The sequence below is a fragment of the Chiloscyllium punctatum genome, chromosome 49 (assembly GCF_047496795.1).
Source record: "Chiloscyllium punctatum isolate Juve2018m chromosome 49, sChiPun1.3, whole genome shotgun sequence".
Taxonomy (NCBI): Eukaryota; Metazoa; Chordata; class Chondrichthyes; order Orectolobiformes; family Hemiscylliidae; genus Chiloscyllium; species Chiloscyllium punctatum.
In genome coordinates, this window is record NC_092787.1 from 6161726 (window position 1) to 6187127 (window position 25402).

The 25402-nt window shown below is 39.8% G+C and overlaps 1 protein-coding gene across 3 annotated transcripts in view; it reads left to right on the plus strand.

Moving 5' to 3' along the window:
- The window catches only part of rabgap1 (RAB GTPase activating protein 1), a 182049-nt gene that overhangs the window by 34172 nt on the left and 122475 nt on the right, over positions 1-25402 (plus strand). Inside the window, exons 2-3 of one of the 3 annotated variants that reach the window (XM_072566093.1) lie at positions 6686-6886; positions 23337-23574. In XM_072566093.1, coding sequence (XP_072422194.1) covers positions 6737-6886; positions 23337-23574 — 388 coding nt within the window. In that variant the 5' untranslated portion in view covers positions 6686-6736. Of the gene's footprint in view, positions 1-6685; positions 6887-20577; positions 20614-23336; positions 23575-25402 lie in introns of those variants that run through there. The other 2 variants (XM_072566094.1, XM_072566095.1) reach the window with 2 other exon arrangements.

A 25402-nucleotide genomic window follows, 5' to 3' on the forward strand; every position in this document is an offset into this window, starting at 1 on the left:
GCAGAGCATGTCATAACGCCGTCGTGGCATTTGCTGGATTGACCATTCATCCACCAGATTAAAATATTCATTCCTTTTAGTACTAATGCAACATGGCTGCATTGTGTACCATTTATAAGGCTCACTGCAGTAAATCTCAAAGACTGATTTGGCAGGGCATTCTAAACCTTTTCAACTCCCACCTGCAACTTCATCTGTCTTGTATGACTGATTTTCATTGGCACTTTTCCAAAATCCTGAAACTTTGAACCTTACAATGTTTCTATCTGCACCAAACTAATTGCAACCGTTTGAGAAGGTGATTCATCATCACCCTCTAGGTGACACCTTTGTAAATGGGCAATAAATGTTGGTGCCGTCAGTGTTTAGTTATTTTGTCCCCTCCGGCTTAGTCTTGACTGTGGAACACAAGTGTTTAGAACTGACAAAGGATTGAATACCCTAATTTTGAAGTATTTTGCAGAAGGAAATTGGACTTAAAAGGCCTGAATTACTCATTTTTGTGCTTAACATTTTCTTGTGTCCTTGTGTTGTTATGGTGATTGTTAGTTAATCATTAATTGAAATAAAATAATCAAAATAAGCAATTTTGTTTTTAAACTTTGTAGCTGAACACTACTGTAATCTGTGGATTCCATCATCACTAGTACTATTTGGTGGTAATTAAATTCACAAAAATGCTTCTGTAAAGCACATAGTTATTGATTTTAGAATTTTTCTACCAACAAGCGAGCAATGTTTGAGAACAAATTATTCTAACTTCAAAACCAAACTAGGTGCAATAAGATATACAAGTCTTAATAGAAGCTGTTTCTTTAGAGCTTCAGGGTCATCTGTTGCGTGGAGTGTGTAATTTGAAAATAAAGCTATCAGGGCATATGAAAGTTGTAAGACATTCACAATCCTTGGTGATCATTTAAAAATCACTATTGCAATCACTTTTTTCATTTTAGTTCAGGGTATTTAAATGTGTAAGTAGAATTTATTCCAAAAAAGTTTGATTATAAAATTGAAGCACAAGACAGGAATGATCAGGTTAGGCAGCACCTTCTGTGAAGAGAAGCAGATAATGTTTTCGGTCTTGGTCCCTTATTTGATGATGGAAGATCAGTTTCTTACAGCACGCAGTATTTTCAAAGGTGAAGATTTTCACAAGTTACTTTAGAAATTATTCTTAAGAGGGCCTTTCTTTAAATACAGAGAGGCAGGTTTCTGAACAAGTCACTTGTCTGTGTTGAGTTCGTCTTGGCTGAATACTAAGTGGTAGAATTACAAATTGGCTCTTCAGTCCAATCCTATTCTATTAAGAGGACAAAAGGAATGGAGTTTGGGGTTTGTGATTGCTTTGAAAGACTTGAGTGTCTCCTGATTTCACCTCTAGTCTCACTGCAGTGTCAAATAGTTTGCTGAAATTTGCTCTCTAGGAAATTTGAATAAGGTTTCTGTTTAGTGACATCTAGGAGAGAAAACTAAGAATATAAGGAGCAACTATTGTGATTGAAATACCCAGGTAATTCAATCCCTTTTTACTGTTCAGTTCCCTAATTTTAATCTGGTTTCAGTTTTCCTACTAAGCAGACAACAACAGTATTTATGAGCACCTTTTTTAACTTAGAAAAGTGTCCAAGGCACTTATGAATGACTATCTGTATTTTCCTTCAATGAAGGAAATACTAGGGATGTTGCTCAAAAGCTTGACCAAAGAGATGGGTTACAAGTCATTTAAATGTGGTGGAGTTGGGGAAGTAGAGGAGAATGTCAGAACTATCTTGGTGGCTGCCTAGTCGTCAAGGGTCAGGGAAAGGTGTGGAGGAGGAATTGTTAACAACATGTAGAGGAGAACAGTATGTGGTGGTAGGATGTGGATCTGGAAGAGGTTACAGAAATATTGGAAAAAGTGTTGTAAATGAGAGGTTTTAGGTGGCAGGGCATTATAGGCCAATGCAAAGGAAGTGATAAAGTAGAATCTGATGCATTCCAGGATGCAGTCGGGATTTGGTTAAGATAAGGTTAGAGTATGGAGGATAGGTATCCATTGTCTGTGCTGGCTCATGAAAGCAGCAATTTATTCAGTGCCTATACTCTGCACTATCCTTGTACCCCTCCATACTCTTCCTTCTCTGATAACCCAGTTCCCTCTTTCAATTAAATCTGCTGGTTATGTGTTCCAGATCCTCATCACTTATTACAAGAGAGAGCTTTCCCTCATTGTCATTGTTTCTATTAACCTTAAGTATGCATCCTCTTGTCCTTGATTTCTCTATCAGTAGAAACAGTTTATTCCAAACAACTCTGTCCAGTTCCCTTCTGATTTTAATTGCTTCTTTTAAATCTCTTGATTATGACATGGATGAAGAGTTTTGGGACAGGCAAATTTATGAAGACGGGCAGTTGAGAGTGTCTGAAGTCAGGGACTCAGCTAGGATCATTGTAGGACTGGGATTTTGAACAACCTGGTTCACCCTGTGTCAGTGGCTAGATAGGGATGAAACCTATGAATGACACAGTTTGTGGCAGTGGTTAAAGATGTAACTGGTTGCGAATACTGCATCTGATTTCATAATTTGTTTTTATAGAGGTAAACTATAAAGTATATAGCTCTTGCGTTGATGAATAAAGTGCTAATGTTTTTACTTCCATTCATGGGATGTAGATGTCATTTCCTGGAGCATTTTTGTCCATCCCTATTATGTTTTTGACTGTCTTGCTAGGCTATATCAGGGAGCTTTTAAGAGTCAACTACATTACTGTCTGTCTGGAGTCACATGTAGATAAGACCGGGAAAAGATAACCGATTTCCTTCCCTGAACAACATTAACAAATCAGATGCGTTTTTATGACAATCGGTTTTTCAGAGGCTAACTTTTAATTCCAGATTATTTATTCAGTTCAAACTTCATGTGCCATGGTGCAGTTTGAATCCTTGTTCCCCCAGCGAGTTATCCTGGAACTTGGGATTATTAGTCTAGTGCACTTACCAATAAGTGTTCAGCTATAGTATTGCTTCTCAATGAATTACAGTCTGCTAACAAACTTATCATTTATATTTGGAAAGATCAGCTTTACAAAGCATTTTAGTGCAGTACTAAGTGTGACGTTGAGATTCAGATTGACTGTTCTAGTTCCATGTATAACATTAGTGACCATTCTTCACAAATAATATATTGGCTATGAAGCATTTAGGGATGTCATGAACAGCATTAAGAGCATTAATAAACCAATTATTTTATACTTTTATTTAAATAATTTGATTGTTGAGACTCTGAATTGTTGAATCTCGAAATACATTTTAATCCTTGTATGCAAAATTTCCAAACTGTTCACAACTAAGCATAGTAAACAAATGCAAAGCATCGCGATAATTTTGTATTAGAGCCTTGGGCTGTTAGTTGCCGAAAATTTCAGTTCCAAAAAATGGCACAATGCTTGATGTTTTACAGTATGATGAGGTTACTTGTGCACTCTGCAGTTATTTAATGTGGAGCAATAGCTCAACTTCTCTAGATTTGTACTCTTCCCACTGAATCTTGCATTAGGATCAAGGATCAAGGATAACCCCAAGGCATTCTATGCGTATGTGAGAAACCTGAGAATGACGAGAACGAGGGTAGGTCCGATCAAGGACAGTGGTGGGAGACTGTGTATTGAGTCGGAAGAGATAGGAGAGGTCTTGAACAAGTACTTCTCTTCAGTATTTACGAACGAGAGGGACCGTATTGTTGAAGAGGAGAGTGTGAAACGGACTGATAAGCTAGAAGAGATACCTGTTAGGAAGGAAGATGTGTTGGACATTTTGAACAACTTGAGGATAGACAAGTCCCCCGGGTCTGACGGGATATATCCTAGGATTATGTGGGAAGCAAGAGAGGAAATTGCAGTACCGTTGGCAATGATCTTCTCGTCTTCACTGGCAACTGGGGTGGTACCAGGGGACTGGAGAGTAGCGAATGTTGTGCCCCTGTTCAAAAAAGGGAATAGGGATAACCCCGGAAATTACAGGCCAGTTAGTCTTACTTCTGTGGTAGGCAAAGTAATGGAAAGGGTACTGAGGGATAGGATTTACGAGTATCTGGAAAGACACTGCTTGATTAGGGACAGCCAGCACGGATTTGTGAAGGGTAGGTCTTGCCTTACAAGTCTTATTGAATTCTTCGAGGAGGTGACCAAGCATGTGGATGAGGGTAGAGCAGTGGATGTAGTGTACATGGATTTTAGTAAGGCATTTGATAAGGTTCCCCATGGTAGGCTTATGCGGAAAGTCAGGAGGCATGGGATAGAGGGAAATTTGGCCAATTGGATAGAAAACTGGCTAACCGGTCGAAGTCAGAGAGTGGTGGTAGATGGTAAATATTCAGCATGGAGTCCAGTTACAAGTGGAGTTCCGCAGGGATCAGTTCTGGGTCCTCTGCTGTTTGTAATTTTTATTAATGACTTAGAGGAGGGAGTCGAAGGGTGGGTCAGTAAATTTGCAGATGATACAAAGATAGGTGGAGTTGTGGACAGTGAGGAGGGCTGTTGTCGGCTGCAGAGGGACTTAGATATGATGCAGAGCTGGGCTGAGGAGTGGCAGATGGAGTTCAACCCTGCCAAGTGTGAGGTTGTCCATTTTGGAAGAACAAATAAGAATGCGGAATACAGGGTTAATGGTAGGGTTCTTGGTCAGGTGGAGGAACAGAGGGATCTTGGGGTCTATGTACATAGATCTTTGAAGGTTGCCACTCAGGTGGATAGAGTTTGTAAGAAGGCCTATGGAGTATTATCGTTCATTAGCAGAGGGATTGAATTCAAGAGTCGTGAGGTGATGTTGCAGCTGTACAGGACTTTGGTTAGGCCACATTTGGAGTACTCTGTGCAGTTCTGGTCGCCTCACTTTAGGAAAGATGTGGAAGCTTTGGAGAGGGTGCAGAGAAGATTTACCAGGATGTTGCCTGGAATGGAGAGTAGGTCGTACGAGGATAGGTTGAGAGTTCTCGGCCTTTTCTCGTTGGAACGGCGAAGGATGAGGGGTGACTTGATAGAGGTTTATAAGATGATCAGAGGAATAGATAGAGTAGACAGTCAGAAACTTTTTCCCCGGGTACAACAGAGTGTTACAAGGGGACATAAATTTAAGGTGAAGGGTGGAAGGTATAGGGGAGATGTCAGGGGTGGGTTCTTTACCCAGAGAGTGGTGGGGGCATGGAATGCGCTGCCCGAGGGAGTGGTAGAGTCAGATTCATTGGCGACCTTTAAGTGGCATTTGGATAGGTACATGGATGGGTGCTTAATCTAGGATAGAAGTGCGGCACAACATCGTGGGCCGAAGGGCCTGTTCTGTGCTGTATTGTTCTATGTTCTATGTTCTATTTACCCTACTTCAGCTAGAACTGCAGTTGTGCACTCTGCAGTATTTTAGAACTTTTTGAAATTAACCGTGACATTAGTTCAGAAACTTAACTGTATAATGGGAGGCTTGGAGACATAAATCTGCACATACGTTGTCAGAGCATAGAAGTTGTGAATATGTATACTCACAAAGTAATAACTTGAAATTGTTAAAAATGTTCAAGGCTATTACCATCCATAATCCATATTTAGCAGCATTGTACAGTCAGTCAGACTGTTAATGACAGCATTGGAGTGTAAAGTCCTGGTGTTTAGAACATGTGTGATAACCCTTGACAACTTGTAAAGACCACAAAAATTTTAGAAATGAAATTTTCAATGAATTTGCACTAATTGTGTAGGCAAGCGCATTTTTTTCTTAAAAAAAATTGTAGGCATATGAGAAAGTCTCTGTTGATGAGAAGGCCATTAACTATACACACCCCTCATTTTGGTTTCTGTGGCCGTCATTAATACTGCCTACTTTAAGGGCTTTCCCTGACTCTTCCTTTGTTGTCATTCGCTAAAAACATTGAGCTGAATACATGTACGTTGTGATTTACTAATTTTAAAATTTGCCTCCTGGTGTTTGAGCCCTTTTATCATATTGTCTTATAAGTTGGACTTTTAGCGTGGTCAATTTTGACAATTTCTTAATCTTGAAAACCCTGATTACATAATTTGAAGATTTAATTTTCAGCTTAAGTTGTGCTTCATATAGTTAACTTTTGCCTTAGCTTTAATTTTTAGTATTTTAAAATCTGGAGTACCTGTCATTCAAGTCTATGCTACCTGAAGAAGTAATACTGTCCCTACAATGATAAAAAGTGTCATGTTTCCAATGTCTGATTAATGTGGAGCAATAGCTCAACTTCTCTAGATTTGTACTCTTCCCACTGAATCTTGCATTATTTACCCTACTTCAGCTATAACTGCACTACCATTGTTTTTAAAATAGCAACTAAATTTCTTTGAATATGTAGCGAAGCTGTAATGTTGCTTTTCATTGTAAAGTTGTTCAGCATTTTATGCCATAGTTCAGCTTAATGCATATTATAATTATTCCTTTGGTAATAATTTTACAATTATCCACTTTGAGTTGCATGTATTGGCTATTGGCTGAGTTGCCAAGATATTACAAGGTATAATGCACAATGATCTATTTGGTATTTCAAAACATTGGTTGCTGGTTTACACCAAATGAAACTTCTGGTGATTTGTTTCCATTGTTTAGTCATGTATAGTAAATAAAAATAAGGATTTAGGCTAGTAGTTTAATTAATAATATACTCTTAAATCAGTTTTTGATTTTATTTTCCAGGTACTTTTAAGTTTTATACGTCATTCATGAGCTGCCTTTGCTTTAGCAGCTATGGATGACAAGGCTTCAGTTGGAAAAGTTAGTGTTTCTTCAGACTCGGTATCCACTCTAAACAGTGAGGATTTTGTCCTGGTTTCCCGCCATGGTGATGACACGCCTTCTACCAATAATGGTAGTGATGATGAGAAAACAGGACTTAAGGTAAGAAGGAGTCAGTGTTTCAACCTTTTAAAAACTCTAGGATATTCATTGGGAAGCAGTGTGCTATACACAAGATGATGATCTTGTGACACACTGGTCACAAGTGTGTTATGTTTGCCACTGTTCCTCATGTACTTGACTTTATACCACATGAGAAAAAAAATCTATAATTAAAGTAGGAATACTGTTGGGTGAAGTGAGCCAATACAAACTTTTGAACATTTTAATTCAATCTGAGGTAAATTGTCCTAAGAGGAAACAATAACTGCAAGATCTTCAACTTAAACTCACTGGATTACTTGTAGTTGCTAGCAGAAGAGTAGAGCAGATTCAAATCTCAGTGCCTCAGGCTTGTGTTTTTAGAATGCAGGGTCATGTAGGTTGCTTGCCATACCTGGTAATGTCTTTGTATCATGAAAAATTTTGAAGGGAACATTCCACTGAGTGGGGATATGTTATGTAGAAAATCCTTTAATACTTGCTTGCCTACAGTGTAGAATGAAAACAAACTTTTTTATTCCTGATGAAGGGCTTTTGCCTGAAACGTCGATTTCGAAGCTACTTGGATGCTGCCTGAACTGCTGTGCTCTTCCAGCACCACTAATCTGGAATCTGGTTTCCAGCATCTGCAGTCATTGTTTTTACCTTGAATATAAACTTGACTGTCTGTGTGAAGTTTGCACGTTCTCTGGTTTCTTCCCACAATCCAAAGATGTGCAGGTTAGGTGAATTGGCCATGCTAAGTTGCCAGTAGTGTTCAGGGTTAGGTGCGTTAGTTGGGTAAATGTAGGATAATAGGGTAGGGAAATGAGACTGGGTGCGTTACCGGAGGGTTGATGTGGACCTGTTGGGCCGAAGGGCCTGTTTGCATGTAGGGAATTTGATTAATTCCCTTGATTGTCAGATAACTTGTAATTTAAAAGGTTACCAGAGGAAGAAAGTACAGGCTGAGTGCTTTCCTGTTTTACACCTAATGATTGAAATATGGCATTTTGCTATATTTTAAAAGCTCCAGGATTAATACTAGACCAGTAGCTTACAACTTGCTTCCGTTGAATTAACTATTTTTAGTATCAATGACCAATACTCTAACAATGGAGGGACAGGTGTATTTTTATCATCCTAGGAAAAAGCAGTTAAATAAATCAGAATCGCAACACCTTGCGTTATAATGCTTGTGATATAAATGTATAAGAATCCTGTTATTTCACTATCTCCTTTTTTTTTCTACTCTTTCCCTACTGTGAACTCTCCCTTCTTCCATGCCCCCTTCTCTTTCTCTTTCTCTTGTCTCTACTGCATTCCCCTCCCCCCCCCCCCCTTCCAATTTTCTGCCTTCTAGAATTTGGAGCATGTATTTAAATTTTATTCTTCAGTTGTACTGGTTGTATAGGAATGCTGTGGACATTCTAAACTGGATCTTTTCATTCAGCAGCAAATTATTTTTGTTTAAAAATTAGTCAGATTCTCATCCTGATACCGTAATTGAAACTGATCAACCAAAACTGCTTTTTGTGCGCAGGATCTGGTAATTATTCAAATCCTTAATTTTATATATTTTTTAGTAGTTAATAGCTTGAGTTAATCAGTTATCAACTTGTGAATAGTATCAGATGTTTCTGCACATTGAATATTTTGTCACTGTGTTGGTGTTTGTAATGGTATGGAAATTTGTCTCTGAAATGTAATAGGTTGGGTACATAAAATGTAAACTCGCTGATAACTTGCCTTTTACTATAAGTAATGACTGTTATACTGACACTGCATAAACTATAAACATCTGGCCTGTGTGATTAGCAGAGTAAATCTAGTGATTGCAATATAGAATACAAACCAAAAGAACTATGGATGCTGGAAATCAAACAAAACAGAAATTTTTGGAAAAGTTCAGCAGGTCTGGCAACATCTTTGGAGAGAAAAACAAGGTGGATCTTGAGATGTGTGGCAGAATTGGGGACAGGGTCATTTCAACATCAAGGTCGTCTCACCGCAACATCCTTGCTTTGCTCAAATGATGTGGCAGGACACTGAATACAGCTGTAAAGCAGAAGGTATTGCAGCCAATGTGAAAGGTGGTGCCCAGTGCTTCGCACCAATCAGCCAGCAAATATCAGCACTTCAGTGCTATTATAAGTGATACATAATTGTTGCTGGTTTCTGGATATCTCTGAATCCTGTCCTAGTTGCCTTTAGCCAGGGAGAATAGCCTCTCCTTGAGGGAGTAAGGACTCTGACATCCAGATCCCTTCCACCCTTCCTGTAGTAACTTAAATGGGGTGAATGGGTTGGACTAGTGAGGATGGGACAGCAATTAGTGATTGTTCACATGGGTCAAAGATGTTGTGACGTTCTAAGGGAGTGAGCAAGGCTGCCGAGAGGTTGCAAGATTAGTGTGTGCGGATTTGGGTAAGGGGATCAAGCGAGGAATGAAATTGCATCTAACAAATGGGGTGTCAGAGCACACGTGTTGCTAAGAGATAAGTGAAGGTAGTAGGAGTAATCCTGTATAATCAACCTTTAAAATTTGAGTTAATTGTGGAGAGTCAGCATGGATTCTTGAAGGGAAGGTCAAGCCTGACAAATTTCACTTTATTTTTAAGCAGTGACAAAGTTGATGGACAAAACTTAGTCAATGGATCTTGTTTATATGGATTTCCAGGGGCTTTTAATAAAGTCCCTGTTATAGCCCAGGCTAGACCCCCTCAAAACATTTCAAGAAAGTAACCCAGACCAACTTTGCTAGTTGTTTTAAGGAGGTGTAATGCAGATATTCCAGGAGGGATGCAGCTTGTCAAACGACTTTAATTTTAAGCCAAACAGAATTTATTTACAAGATTAATGAATTAAATACATACACAGAACAGAATATCAAATAACTTAACCAGTCTGAAAACCAACTGTTCATCCCAACTTAATGATGCTGTTGCCAATACTTGCAACAATCCCTATAAACACCCCTTGGCACAAAGGTGAAATCAAACACAGGGTCTTACAAGAGAGAGAGAAAAATGGCAGCATGGACCACCCTCTTCCATGTAGCTGTTTCTTGGATCAACAGCCTCCCTGCTTTCAGCGAATAGTCAGACTGCCAAAACTAAATCAAACCAGAGAAATGCTGAGCTGGAAGAACTGTCCACTCCTCTTTCATTGTACAAGTGTTTTTCTTAAAACTTGAAAGGCTTTTGCCTGAGGCAGTATCTGTTAGCGATAATCGAATTGGCCTGAAAACCCATCAAAGCCAGAGTTTTTGGAATCGCTGCTGTTATAACCTCTCTGGAGGGGGGGAAAAAGCCAAAGACAGCATAACTTTGTTAAAGGAGCAGCATCATCATAGTCCCACACAAGAGACTGTTAGCTAGGATGGAAACCCATGGAATTAAGGAAAAATTATTGACATGAATAGGAAATTGGTTGAGAGGCAGGAAAAAGGTGGAATAATGGAAAAGTACTCAAATTGACAAGACTAGATTAGTTGTATCTTGCAGGAGTCTATTTTGGGACCTTAATCATTCACAATATTCATGAATGATTCAGATAATGGCATAAAAATTCCGATTATACAAATTTGGGCAGCATTGTAGTCAGTGTTGATAACAGCATAAAATTACACCAGGTTATTGAGAGATTAAGTGAATGGGCAAAGTTGTGGCAGACGGATTTTAATATAATTTGTGAGGTTATCCATTTCAGACCGAGAAAGGGTATACCAGGCTTTTTTTTACTAAGAGACGATGTTAAATAGACTGGATGTCCAAGTTTCAGGGGTTCAGGTGCATAGCTTTTTGAAAGGTCATGCAGAGGTGCAGAAAATAATCATGGCGGCCACTGGAATACTGACCGTCATATTCTAAAAGACTGGAGGACAGAGATGCAAGCATTGTGCTTCATTTATATGAAACCCTAGTTAGACCCCCCCCTTAAGAGTATGCTGAGCAGCTCTGGGCACCATACCTTAAGGATATTTGGCCCTGGGGAGATTTGAAAACAGGTTTACAAGGATGGTATCTGGACTTAAGTGAGGACAGCAGACACTGGAGATTAGAGTCAAGAGTATGGTGCTGGAAAAGCACAGCAGGTCAGGCAGCATCTGACGTTTCTGGCAAAAGCCTGGACTTGAGGGGTTAAGTTACATGGAGGTTAGTCAAATCAGGCCTTTATTGTCTAGAATTTAGAAGATTTCAGGTGTGATCTAATCGAGGTCTTCAGGATATTCATAGGGAAAGACAGGGTAGATAAAATAAACTCCACGAGGTGAAGATTCTAGAACTGGGACATAATCTAAGAATTGGGGTCAGGCTATTCAGGGGAGTTGTTAGAAATCACTTTACATATGAAGAGTAGCAAAGTTTTGGGACTCTGTTTCTCAAGCAACGGTCAGTTTAATTTAATTATTAAATTTAAATCTGAGGACTGCAGATGCTGGAGATCAGAGCTGAAATGTGTTGCTGGAAAAGCACAGCAGGTCAGACAGCATCCAAGGAGCAGGTGAATCGACATTTTGGGCATGAGCCCTTCTCCAGGAAAAGCCCTTCTTCATGCCCGAAACGTCGATTCTCCTGTTCCTTGGATGCTGCCTGTCCTGCTGTGCTTTTCCAGCAACACATTTCAGCTCTGATCTCCAGCATCTGCAGTCCTCACTTTCTCCTAGAAGATTTTAACCTGCTGCGAATCCTCTTGCAAGGATGCCTTCCTTGAAGAAGCTCTCTTCCTCCCTCTACTTTCCTGAAGAAGGGCTCATGCCCGAAACGTCGATTCTCCTGCTCCTTGGATGCTGCCTGACCTGCTGCGCTTTTCCAGCAACACATTTTCAAATTTAAATCTGAGGCAGACAGATTTGTATTAAGCAAGGGTATCAAAGGTCAGTGCTGGGTCCTTTTTGTCATTTATATAAATGATTTGGATGTGAGCATAAGAGGTATAGTTAGTAAGTTTGCAGATGATGCCAAAATTGGAGGTATAGAGGACAGCAAAGAAGGTTACCTCAGATTACAATGGGATCTTAACCAGATGGGCAAATGGGTTGAGAAGTGGCAGATGGAGTTTAATTTAGATAAATGCGAGGTGCTGCATTTTGGGAAAGCAAATCTTAACAGGACTTATACACTTAATGGTAAGGTCCTAGGGAGTGTTTCTGAACAAAGAGACCTTGGAGTGCAGGTTCATAGCACCTTGAAAGTGGAGTCACAGGTAGATAGGATAGTGAAGAAGGCATATAATTTCCTTTATTGGTCAGAGTATTGAGTACAGGAGTTGGGAGGTAATGTTGCGGCTGCACAGGACATTGGTCTCCTTCCTATTGGAAAGATGATGTGAAACTTGAAAGGGTTCTGAAAAGATTGGCAAGGATGTTGCCAGGGTTGGTAGATTTGAGCTATAGGGAGACGTTGAACAGGTTGGGTGGGGCTGTTTTCCCTTGAGCATCGGAGGCTGAGGGGTGATCTTATAGAGGTTTATGAAATCGTGAGCACAGATAGGATAAATAGGCAAAGTCGTTTGCCAGGGGGAGTCCAACACTGGAGGGCATAGGTTTAGGGTGAGAGGGGAAAGATTTAAGAAACCTAAGGGGCAACGTTTTCCACACTGAGGGTGGTACGTATATGGAATGAGCTGCCAGAGGAAGTGGTGGAGGCTGGTATAATTGCAACATTTAAAAGGCATCTAGATGACTATATGAATAGGAAAGGTTTGGAGGGAATATAGGCCAGGTGCTGGCAGGTGGGACTAGATTGGGTTGGGATATCTGGTTAGCATGGACAGGTTGGACTGAAGGGTCGGTTTCCATGCTGTACATCTTTATGACCCTATGTTTCTATCAAGTGATTTGAGTCCAGGGCAAGCATATGGAGTTAGGCTATAGATCAGCCATAATCTTATTGAATGGTGGACCATGATGAAAGGGCTGAATGGCCTACTCCTGTTCCTATGTAGATCATAATATGCTACTGGTGGCATGGAGAAAGCAATTGACTTTCCTTTTGCACTGATGCTCCGTATTCTGAACCTTGAACACGGCATTGACCTGGTTGGTGATGTCTGAACAGATGGACTTGTGTGGCGGCACTGCCTCCCTCTATTCTCTGAAAAGAGGATGACCCTCCTGTCCTCCAAGCATTGATTAGGACCTCCAGGTCCCTGCCAGAGAACCTTGGTGCCAGTGAGTTTTGAGAAGACTTGCAGCTCATGTTGAGGTTATGGGTGTAGGTTTGCTCACTGAGCTGTGAGGTTCATTTCCAGATGTTTCATCACCCTACTAGGTAACTTATTCAATGGGCCTCAGGCGAAGCAGTGCACATGTTTACAACACGTACGGGCCAAATATTGAACTACAGAAGCAATTATCCCAACATTCACAAATGAAGCTGCATCAGAACATTATTTCAACAAGCCTAAACACACTGCAGCACAGAGGAACTACGCAGATCAGAGGAAAATCACCTATACCATGTATTCAAAAAGAATTGGTACCCAATGAACACAGACTGCCTTTTTCTCAGCAACAAACCCAAACAAGCAGACAAAACATGTCCAGAAACACTAGCCACTCTCCCCTACATCAAAGACATCTCAGAAATGACTGCCAGACTACTCAGACTCTTTGGCATCATGGTAGCCCACAAACCCACCAACACAGCAGCTAATGAACTTGAAAGACCCTATACAGATAACAAGCAAAACTAGTGTCATTTACAAAAAACCGTGCAAGAACTGTAACAAACGCTACATTGGATAAACCGGCAGAAAACTAGCCACCAGGATATATGAACTAGCCACAAAACTCCCTCTCCCTCTCCCTCTCCCTCTCCCTCTCCCTCTCCCTCTCCCTCTCCCTCTCCCTCTCCCTCTCCCTCTCCCTCTCCCTCTCCCTCTCCCTCTCCCTCTCCCTCTCCCTCTCCCTCTCCCTCTCCCTCTCCCTCTCCCTCTCCCTCTCCCTCACATAAGGATGAGGAAGGACACCACTTCAACTGGGACAATACATCCATCCTAGGACAAGCCTAACAGAGACATGCATGAGAATTCCTCGAAGCATGGCATTTTAACCGGAACTCTATCAATAAACGCATCGAGTTAGACCCCATCTACCACCCCCTGAGAAAAAGAACAGGAAATGACATCACCAACGCAAAGAAACCCAAACCTATAAATAAATCATGTACACTGCTTCGCCTGAGGCCCACTGAAGATGTTACCTAGTAGGGTGATGAAATGTCTGGAAATGAACCTCCAAGCTTAGCGAGCAAATCTACATCCAGAACCTTGGTGCCAAAATGGCCTCATCAGCCATCTCTGTCCAGTCACCAATCATGACCAGGGTAAAGCCAATAGTCCTCTGGGTCCACTGTCCATTCTTAAATGGTGCAGCCGCAAAGGATGCTGGTCATTTGGTAAGTGATTAGGGAATGGCAAGTTCTTCCAGGAAGGTTATGTCGTACGCTGGAATGGCGATAGAATGTAATACTTGCCATTGAGTCAGCAGCAGCAGTTATTAAAGCAGCGAGCCTCGTAAGATGTGGTGAGAAAATATGCCTGGTTTCTTGGTAAATTTCACTGCCAAATTCAATAGGACTGGCACTTAGACGATAAAATGTTAGATCCCACTCAGTGTTACTGTTGTGAAACCAACCTGATTTTTCCATATAACTGAGAGAGGTAGAAATGTGATGGGTTTTTTTTTCTTTTAAAAAGCATTGTTCAGATGAAGCAAAAAGGAAATGAAGGGATGGGCTAGAGGTGGGAAACATTGCATAGCAAATATATCCTGGAACAAAAGGCAAAGGGAGTGGTGATGGTTGTAATGAAGAAACAAAGTGTTTGTGCAGAGTAAGTGGAAGTTTTATACCTGTTCTGAAGTTTCAAACACTGGATCAGCATGCAAGGTTGAATGTCATAGTCATGATTCCTTATAATCAAGGAATGCCATTGATGATTTAAAAACAGATGCATCAAAACAATAGTGATTTATGTAATGTAGGTTTCAAGATAAGAAACACTTCAAATTCTTGTAGCTTTTGGTACCTCAAGGGTAGGGTTTAAAAAAAAGATATTTGCTGATAGTTGACACTGCAAATAAACCATGGAAGATTAGTTTTGTTAGGCTTGGAATCGTGCGTTCCAACTAACAGTGCAGGGAATGAGAGTTTGAATCTCACTATGACAGTTGAGAATTTGAATTAAAGTTTAAAAAGTCTTAGTTTGAATGCAGTGCTTAATAAGAATGAACCTGTTGGATTGTTGTAAAACTAAACCAGTTTGGTAATTTTTAATGTGGAAAGAAATGTGATGAACTTGTGATTCAACCTTTTGTGTGACTCCAGTCACATGTTTGTGATTGACTCCTAATTACCATGTGAAGTAACTGAGCAAGCCATTCAGCTGTATCAGAGCACTGCAATATAATGGCAGCACCTTCACACAGACAAAAGTTGAGATGATGATGCACCACCACATTGCAGTAACCAGGAATGGTCAAAAAGTTATCAGGCACCCACATCCTCAGAATTTATAAACATGCCAAATTTTCATGTAGTTCATGTTTTTTTAAGAGCAAGCAAGTGTTCAGTTGAGTATCCAATGACTGCAGATATCTAGAGGCTGACACACTTGCCACCTGAAATGATTCCTTTTGTAGCCTACACTGGTGCTAATCAGGCATATTTATCTTTCAAAGGATTGATGATCTATTTACTATTTAGGACTCACCAAGCTTTAATATCTTAGATTCTCTGTCCTATATTGATGTTAAATACTTAATTTTAGGTTTATTCAAAGCAACCTTACATATTGTATTCAGTTTCAAAATGCCTAAAGTATAGGACCATTCCTGATTTAGTATGTAACAGGCATTCTGCTTTTGACACAATGAACTGAGATCCTTGTGCCCCATGTGTTTTGGAGACCTGGGCACCCTACAGCATGCACCTCCAAAGCCTAGGAGAAGTGCCACTGTGGTGCCTTTATAAGATCTTCCAATCGCAAAGACAAGCAAGATGTTGCAACAACAGTGTTCACTCCGAAGCCAACTTGTTCAACATTAAGGCACTCAATCCTGGACATTCACTCAAAACCAGTACCAGTGTGGGGGTTGTGTTCATATGCCTGATATTAGACTTGCAAGCAGCTGCTGTACTTGGAAATTGTTAGAGGTAGGCAATTCCCAGGAGAACAGTGGATGCATCTGGGGATGTCTTCAAAGTATCCTTGAAGAGGTCAAAATATCCTCCAACTTGTGGAAACCCTGATTTGTGACTGACCAAACTGGAGAAGTTCCATTTGGCAAGATATCAAACATTCAGAGTGAGTTTGAGAATATGCGGAGGCAAAGCCAAGGCATTGGAGAGAGGTCACAGATGCCACTCATCTACCTGCATGAGGCAGACCGTGCAGATTGTGCATTGGATTGAAGTCATTTCAGGACTCATTGAACCACATGGAAGCAAATCATCCCGAGAACTTGCAAATCATCTCCGATAATAAACTACAATATGGTGGCTGCACCTTAGTACAATGTTTTATGAGTATGGAACTTGAGAGTAAAATTTAAGTGCCATAAGTTTCTGGAATTGATTTGCTATCCCACTAAAAAAATCAGTATGTCTTGTTGGAGTATTTTAAATCAGTGACTTTTGCTTGAGATCCAAAATGGCTTTCTCTCCAGTTTTGCTGAACTTGTTTTTCTGGTTCCTTTTGTTTTGCCTGTCTGCTGTGGATACTGCAAACTAATTGCGTGCATGCTATGTATTTGAGACGAGAAACCAAACATCTATCTGAAGGATATTTCAAATAATGTAATTTAAATTCATCTCATCTGGGCTAATAAAGGAGAAAATACATGAATGCAGGATATTGGGTTGAAGCAAGTTACAAGATGGGGTGTGATTAGTTTGGTTTTCTACTAGGGATAATAAGAAACCAAAGGAATAATATACTTGCAACCAGGTTTGGAGTCTCGAGTATTGTGATTGGAATGTGATCGAGGAGAAGAGTGAGAATAAGTGACTTGTGTACTTCCTATCACTCATTGTATATTAATATTTTGGGTCACACTAATCCAAACTCACTTTATTAAAATATGTAAGAATTTCCTCATCTGCACCTACCATTGAGTGTAGTTTTGACATTCTATGATGCTGTTCACAGCAGCACAACAGTTGTTGAATGCCATATCAGCAGTGGGATCTAATGATGCAGAAAGTGAATGAGAAGTGCTTGATTTTATTTTGTAATCAAGTTATAATAAATGGATGCCGAGTGACACCAAGTAGCTTAATAAAAAATCTGTACATAAGAGGCTTAGAAAATTGTGCATTGAAAGTGTTGTCTTGAAATGGAGCTTTTAGATGAGCAATGAACTAATGTCTGGTTTAGGATTAATGAATAATACTTTGAAATTAGCTTTGCTAGTTTGCAAATTCCAATGGTTTATACAGTGTCTCTAGTCTTGTTTTTACACAGCTAATGCAATGTTTTAGGAATCAACTTGTTGCAGTTTTTACAGAGGAGTTTTACTTGAATTAGGAGACATTAGGTTTTATAAAAGCTAATCTTCTAAAACTTAGCTGTTGTATGTTGAAATGTTCCACAATTGTGTTGAAATTTTAAGTAAACATTCAGGTGTACATTGTGCAACTGGGACTGCATCACACCCATCTGTAATTACATATTATTATATATGGATGGGTGTGTTTGACCTGTGGTGTGCTGTGGACTGTTTTTACTTTATTTAACTCTTTACAGTGGGGAAGAAAAACCAGGATATTCAGGGTAAATTGCTTTTTTTTATACTTCGCAAGAGCCTTCTAACACTGCATCATCTAGCTCTATTAGCTTTTCCTACTGTTATTTTCTTCTTTGCGTTTACCTTGCTTCCCATTACATGCTTCTCTACTTCAAGGAGTTTAAAAACTTAAAAGCGTGGGCTTATTAACTGTATTATTCCATCAAAATTGCTCCTTCCATAAATCACGTACAACCCACTGCATCAGGGTTCAACAGCACAAGCAGTGGGTCCTTGAATGTTATCAAATGAAGCTATAGAACATTTAAGGTATATTTCAAAATTGTCTTTTTTAGTTTGTTTCCACTTAGTCTCTGAAATCTTTATCACTTTTTTTCCCATTTTAAAAGTGCATTTTTTTGATTATACTATTTTAATATACTTTTCTGCTCTTGACCATTATGCCAAAAAACTGATATGGGTTATGGGCCCTATGTGAATTGAAATGGAAACATAGTTACAGTCCTTAGACGATTGCCACTTTCAGGATCTCTTGCTGCCAAATTTAATATCGAGAGTTGTCCTGTAGTTTTGCTGATGACTGATCCACCCAATCCTCTTTTGTCTCTTGGTCCCATTTGATTTGTTTTTAAATCTCTTCAATTTGAGCCATTCCTCTTGTTTCCTTCTCTTCAGCTTCTGATGAAAGACTTATTATATAATGTTTAGTGTTTTGTATTTCTAAAAAGGCAGATAGGGTTTAGGTTAGTCCTTGAAGGTGCTTTTTGAAAATCTGTAAGCTACTTGGGCAGTAACCCATATTTATAATTTTTAAGGTATATTGCTTCAAATAACTGCCTAGCAGACCTCTGGTGTTAATGGTTGAAAAGTTTATACTGTTCTGTTTATGACAAGCAGAGTAAACACATTAAGACAGTTAGTTTAGATTTGACTTCAGAGCAGAAGCTTGAAAGTTTTAGTTCAGGATCACCTCGTTCAGGTTAGAAGGTAAAACTGTTTATCCTAATCAGTTCAGACCTGGATCTGTTGGTCCGATAGGCAAATTGGAGCAGGTCAAGAGTAGTGGGGAGGGTGGAGTTGATTAATGCCATGACCAGCCTTTCAAAGCACTCATGACCACCAAAGTTAGGGCCATGAGCGGTAGTCATTGAGACATGCTGCATGAGCCTCCTTAGGCATAGGGATGATGTTGGCCCTCTTGAAACAGGCAGGGATAGTGGTCTGCTGCAGGGAGAGGTTGAAGATGTCCGAGAAGACCCTGCCAGTTGATCTGCACATGCTCTGAGTGCACGCCCTGGTACTCCGTCTGGTCCCATCACTTTCCTTGGATTCACACGAAGGAAAACTGATCTGACCTCTGATGCAGTTACTGTTGGCAAAGGTTTGTCAAGCATAGGTCTTAACCATTTGGCCAAAATTCTGCACTAAGCGAGCACAGAAGGCATTGAGACAATCTGAGAAGGGATATGTCATCGTATGCTATCCTGCTATCTGTTTAGAACCTGTTGATGTCATTCAAAAAGCATGTTCAAAATAGGTTGACATCCGGATTGCTCTGGAGTGGAATGTCTTGTTGTCACAGCAGATGTGGAGGAATTATGAGAACGGAATGGAGTTCTTGCAGGATACTGTGTGGGAGGAGGTGCAGTCTAGGTAGTTGTGGGAGTCTGTGGGTTTGTAGTAAACGTTCGCCTGGAGACTGTCACCCCCGGAGATGGAAATAGAGAGACCAAGAAAAGGGCGGGAAGTGTCAGAGATGGACCAGTGAATTTGAGGGCACGATGGAAGTTGTGGGTGAAGTCTGTGAACTGCTCCAGTTCAGTCTGGGCGCAGGACGCTGTGCCGATGTAGTCATCGATATAACGGTGGAAAAGTTGGGGCATACTGCCTGTTTCAGTACTGAAGAGGGACTGTTCGACATAGCCGACAGAGAGGCAGGCATAGTTGGGGTGCTTCTGAGTACCTGTAGCCGTCCCCTGGATTTGAAGGAAATGGGAGGAGTTAAAGGAAAAGTTAAGGGTGAGGATCAGTTTGGCGAGGCGGTGGATGGTATTGGTAGAGGGGGACTAGATGGGTCTGTTAAGAAGAAGAAGCAGAGGAACTGGAGGCCATCCTTGGGAAGTATGGACATGATAAAGATAAAGCATTGGGAACTGGGAACTGGACGTTACTGAAGAGATGGAGAGCATGGTTGGTGTTGCTGATGTAGGTGGGAAGTGTCTGAACCAAGGGGGGAAAGCATGGAGTTGAGTAGGGCGAGAGAGGTTTGGTGGGGCAGGAGCATGCCGAGACGATGGGTTGGCTGGGGCGGTTGGGCTGTGGATCTTTGGGAGCAGGTAGAACTGGGCCTAATGGGGCTGGGGACTGAGTTTGGAGACAGTGGACGGGGGATCACCGAGGGCGATGAGCACAGACAGTGCAAGTGATTTTGGCATAATGGGTCATGGGCAAGAGGGAGATGGGACGTGCTGTTGGAGAGTTGGCATTTGGCCTCTGTGAAATAGTGGTCCATTCTCCAGGCTACTACTGCCCACCTTTGTCGGTGGGTTTGATGATGAACTGGGAGTTAGTGCAGAAAGAGTGGAGCACTGCCTGTTTGGAGGGGGTGGAGAAATTGAGGCGGCCGATGTCACGTCAGCAGTCTGCAGTGACGAGGTCTAGGGTGGGTACAAGGGTGACCTGAGGGTATTGAATAAGCAGATGTTTAAACACGAGAAAAAACTTTAGAAGTTTTAAAGATGAAAGTACTGTCTCTCTTGCACAACATGACCAGAAACAGCAGGGAAAGTAGGACCCTGGTAACAAAGAACAAGGTAGTCGGAGAAGATTCATGGTTTTGATTGCATTGAACTTTCAAACCAAAGTAGTGGCATAAGGACTGTGGTGTCTCACTGTAGGTAGCGAACATGATCAGAATTGGGTGGTGTGTGTTGCAGCATTGAAGAGAGTTTGGACTGCGAACAACAGCAATCAGATGGAGAAGTTGCTGAATCAGGTAACATTTAAGGCAAGGACAGGCTGCAGAACTCAATGGCAAACTGGAATCTCTTAAAGGAGTGAAAAAGTGTGATTTGGGGGTGTGGGAGAGAAGAGAGGAGTCATGGAATAACTAAACCTACCTGTATGTACTTTTAATTAAATTCAAAATCATTAATATTTTTCTTCATAATCCAAATGGCAATAATTAATGATTTGGAGCCCTTGTCCATTAGCAGATGACAGGAAGCAACAAAGCCTTCAACTAATTCAAAAGCATTTATTGTAATTTTAAAGATTTTAATCCTTGTTTTAAAAATGTAAATAAGCTGCCAGGTAAAGAAGTGATGTTTCAGTAGACTTACAATACAGACTGTTCGAGGTAATTTGAGTGACCAAAATCTGACGGGTATTTTCTGCATTTTGCCACCATCTACGTAAGTGGATAGAATGTTGTGGGCTGTGGAGCACATGAGTATGACAATCCCTATCTGAATATTCACTCATAGTGCTACCTGCATCATAAAAGTGCAAATATGGATGCGCAATATTAACAAGGGATTTGCATTGAAAATGCTATTTTGGATTGTTTGCTGGAATATGTGACCTACAAACTGACGTTAATGCATTAACAAATATATAGAGGATGCTAGAAAAAACTGATTTGAGAACATCTATTTGGAACAAAACAGTTAACATTTTGAGTCTAGTATGAAGAAGTGTCATACTGAACTGAACGTTGATTCTGTTACTGTCTCTATAGATCCTGTCAGACCTCCTGAGTTTCTCCAGCATTCTATTTGTTTAAAATTCCCAGCATCTGCAGTATTTTGTTTTTATTTGATTGTTAATGCATAGTTGATATAGTGGAAATGTCAGCAACATGGATAGTGAACTGCCATGCAGACATAAGGACAGGGAAGAGAGGCAATTTGACAATAAGGCCATAAGATGTAGGAGTAGAATTAGACCATTAAGCCCATCGAGCCTGTTGTGCCATTTCATCATGGGTGCTATGTTTCTTAATCCTATTCTCCTGTTTTGTTGCTGTAACTTTTGATCCCCTTGTTTAACACCAACTTGTTGACAATTCTTTTATTTTTTCCCTGTCTGAAAGTAGAGGTTTTTCTTAAAACTTCTGTAAACTTTGAAATAGGCTGCCATCTGTTCCCAAAGACCTTCTATTTGTGAACTTTAATTTTTAAAAGGATCCCCAACAAACACTCTGGATTTTAAAACAGAAATATAGTTTACTCATGTTCAAACTCTGGGACGATAATTATCACAGCTCATACATGCATACAGATTGAAGAGTGGGTTATAAAAAGGTATAAAAATGAGGAATAAATAGGTATTGTGAAGTTAATTAATAAAACTTTGGTACTGCAGAAATTTGGGTCTGGCAGCATCTGCAGAATGTGTGAAGGCATCTGTTTCAATTTGACATCTGGTTTCCATACCTCTAACCAGGGGTCCAGTGTTCACCTTCAGAGGTAAATGGGAGTATTAATACCTTCTCAAGTATGCAAGGTAGAGCTTCTGTGCCACTGCTCCGAAGACATTGTTCTTTATTTCAGGTAAACAGTGACCCATGAGCACAGCACAGACATAATTAATTATGTCAATAGCTTTTCATTATTCTTCGCCCCTGCTTGGGGAACACTATGCTTGCCACTGTTTTTGTATTGTTTGACTGGAATATCCACATAATGGAGGGCATAAGAGATTCCACGAGACTGGAAATCTGATAGAAAATGTTGGAGAAATTCAGCAGGCATTGAACTCAAAACATTAACCCTGTTTTTCTCTTTAAAGATGCTGCTCGGGCTGCTGAGGTTCTGCCATTTTCTGTTTTGTATTTCAGATCTCCAACATCTGTATTTTGCTTTTATTTGGGTGGTGGTTTGAACTTTATCTTGCTAGCAGCTGGTTGAAACTTCTTAGAGATTGTCAACTTGTAGCATGTTTTCCGCAGTGGCCGTGGTTAGTTCAAATTCTCTTTTAAAATTTAAAGAACAAAGTTGTAGCTTGTAAAATAATTTGATTGCCACTTAATGGACATGACTTCTGGTCTCCGATGTTCCTCTGTAACCTAGATTACTAAACAGTTAGATGAACAGTAAATACAGCACTGCTCTGGATACCATTGTCTTGATGAATTTGCTTGTGCTTACAGCTGGTTTGTTTCTGGTCTGACCATTTTATTTATGGATAACTGGCTTTCCCCTTTATCACCATTTGATTTCCTGCAGCTTCTCTTACATGCTGAAATAACTTGATTTCCTGTTCAGCTTATGTTGGTGGTTATTAATTGTTTTGTGCATTTATTGTGTGGATTCCACAGCACTGGAACTGTTTTACCTCATGTGAATGGGTATGTATAAATGTCAAATTGTCTTTGTTTTATGCTAATACCTTATCTGTGTGGTTACCTATGCATAAACAGTCCTTCCAGTGTGTATATTCCTTGTGGAGCTTTGGTTATTTGCATCATTTTTACATCACCTTTGTGACCTGTCCTCTTGTTTCTAGATATATTGTGAAATATTATAAAGATGTAAATGAAGGCACTTTTAACAATGCACAATGTGCTAATGTAATTAAAACTAGCTTCCATATTACAATGAATAAAATGCTTTCCAAGGGTAAAATTGAATGGGTGGTTGTGTGTTCTACTAATGTAAGCACTCATTGCATCTCGTGAAAATCATTAAAGCTTATCAACCGTGTGTGTGCTCACAGATAATTGGAAATGGAAGTGAACAGCAACTCCAAAAGGAACTCGAGGATGTATTAATGGATTCATCAATGGAGGGTCATCAGACTACTAGAGAACCTTTGGAAGCAATGCCGGCTTCTTCTGCAAGCGAAGATTCACTGACTGAGGATATTTCCTTAACTCCCTCTCCTGTTTATTCAGGGCTCACGGTGGTGCCCCAGAAACCAGACATGACTCTACCAATTAAACCAACACAAGAAGGTAAGTGGAAATGTAAAGCTACTAACGCAGTCATTCCAATTGTTAGGAAAACCTAATGTTTCATAATCTTTGACCGAAAATCAAAAAATTTTCTTCCAATGTAAGTTAAAACAGCGTTTCTCCCCCTCCCCTCCACAGGAGGTTTTAGATGTTAATATTGGCATTTGATGTCAGAAACAATGTTAAAAGTACCTTGTATTGGAATAACAAGTTGCAGTGGCAAGTTATTATTCTTGGGCATTTTCAGTGTTTTGCACCTAGAATTTGTTTAATTGCTTTGCTGTGTTTTCAGATATAACACCAGTGTTTACCAGCTGATCTTGTATGGCATTGTCCCCAGCGAATCAGATGATAATATTCTATTGCTCGTGTAACTGATGTCCTTTTGGATTTATTGATGTAGTTGGCATCCACTGCATTGTCTCTATCCAATGGTAACGCCATTATGCGCCTGTGAAATTCCCATATTGCTTCATAGTCCTAAATTATGACATTATGTAATTTTTATAATTTTAAAAATTATTAACTTGATCCATGAAGAAAAATCTGGAATGGTAGATTTAAATTTGAGTCTGTAAATTGGAGGAAAATACAAAAAATTATTCATGAAATGATGCATTGATAAAAAATCAATTATAATGTAACAAATGTTAAAAACATTGAGATAACTTGGGATGAGGAGATGAATCACAAGCTTAAATACTGCATGTTTAATGTTTTTGTTAAATTAGAGATGAAAACAGATTAGGTAGAGAAAACATTTGAAAATTTAAAACTAATATTAAAGATCAAATAAATGATAATTTCTTAATAGGGAAAGGAGAGGCCAGATGGATTGAAGAGAAGATCTCCAAAGGGGCAGGATGATCTCGGATGGCAGGAGTAAACCCCCTGTGTCAATCTCAGGAAGTAAAATGATAGACACATTAGCTGTAATACTTAACTAATGTGACAGGACATAAAACAGGATGGGGTGGGTTGATTGCCAATGGAAACTGGAGCTCTAATGTGTAAGAATGGGATGTGGTTGTCTAATCTTGGGGGACCAGGGTGTGGTATGGTGAGAGACAATGACTTCAATGCCTTATCTTGGAATGCACAAGTTTTCACTCTGTGCCAAAACAGAAATATAAGTTCTGAACGGAAATGCATTTTTTTAAAAATCCAGTTAGGTAGTTGAAGTGTGGTTAACCAGTAGAAAAAACAAATTACATTATAAAAAACACAACTAGGTGTTTAATATTAGAGTGGAATGATAAATATCATCTGACCAGTTCTTTACACTGTATCAGAATATAATTCCTCCCTTTTCTCCTAAAATCATCTCTTGGAGGGGTATGATTACAGCACAATATGATTGCTTCCCTGACCAAATCTTGCCTGAAATCAATTTGTTTGAAATCTTATCTGATATTAGTTTACTGGTGTTTGGAAACTTAATTGCAACTTTTATCTAGCTTCCTGTACTTCTTGAATGCCATGTACCCCTCTATTCAGGAGCTATCCTTGTCATCTGCAGCCATGCCTCCTTAATATCTCTATATTTACTTCTATATGCACTATAATTTTATTTATTTTGTTACAAATGCTACATACATTCTTTGATATGCCATAAATTTGCATATTTGATCCTTTTGCACCCACTATCCCAAATTCTGGCACCAGGCAGACAACACTGTTTTCTGAACTATTGCACATTGCTGCAAATAATGTTACAAGGATAATAAATTGGTTGAAGATAACTGATGTAAACTTTCATTGCTGCTGTTGCAAAGCAGCTAATAATTCTGATCTAAAGGCCTCTTAACAATATTCACATGTGGGGCGA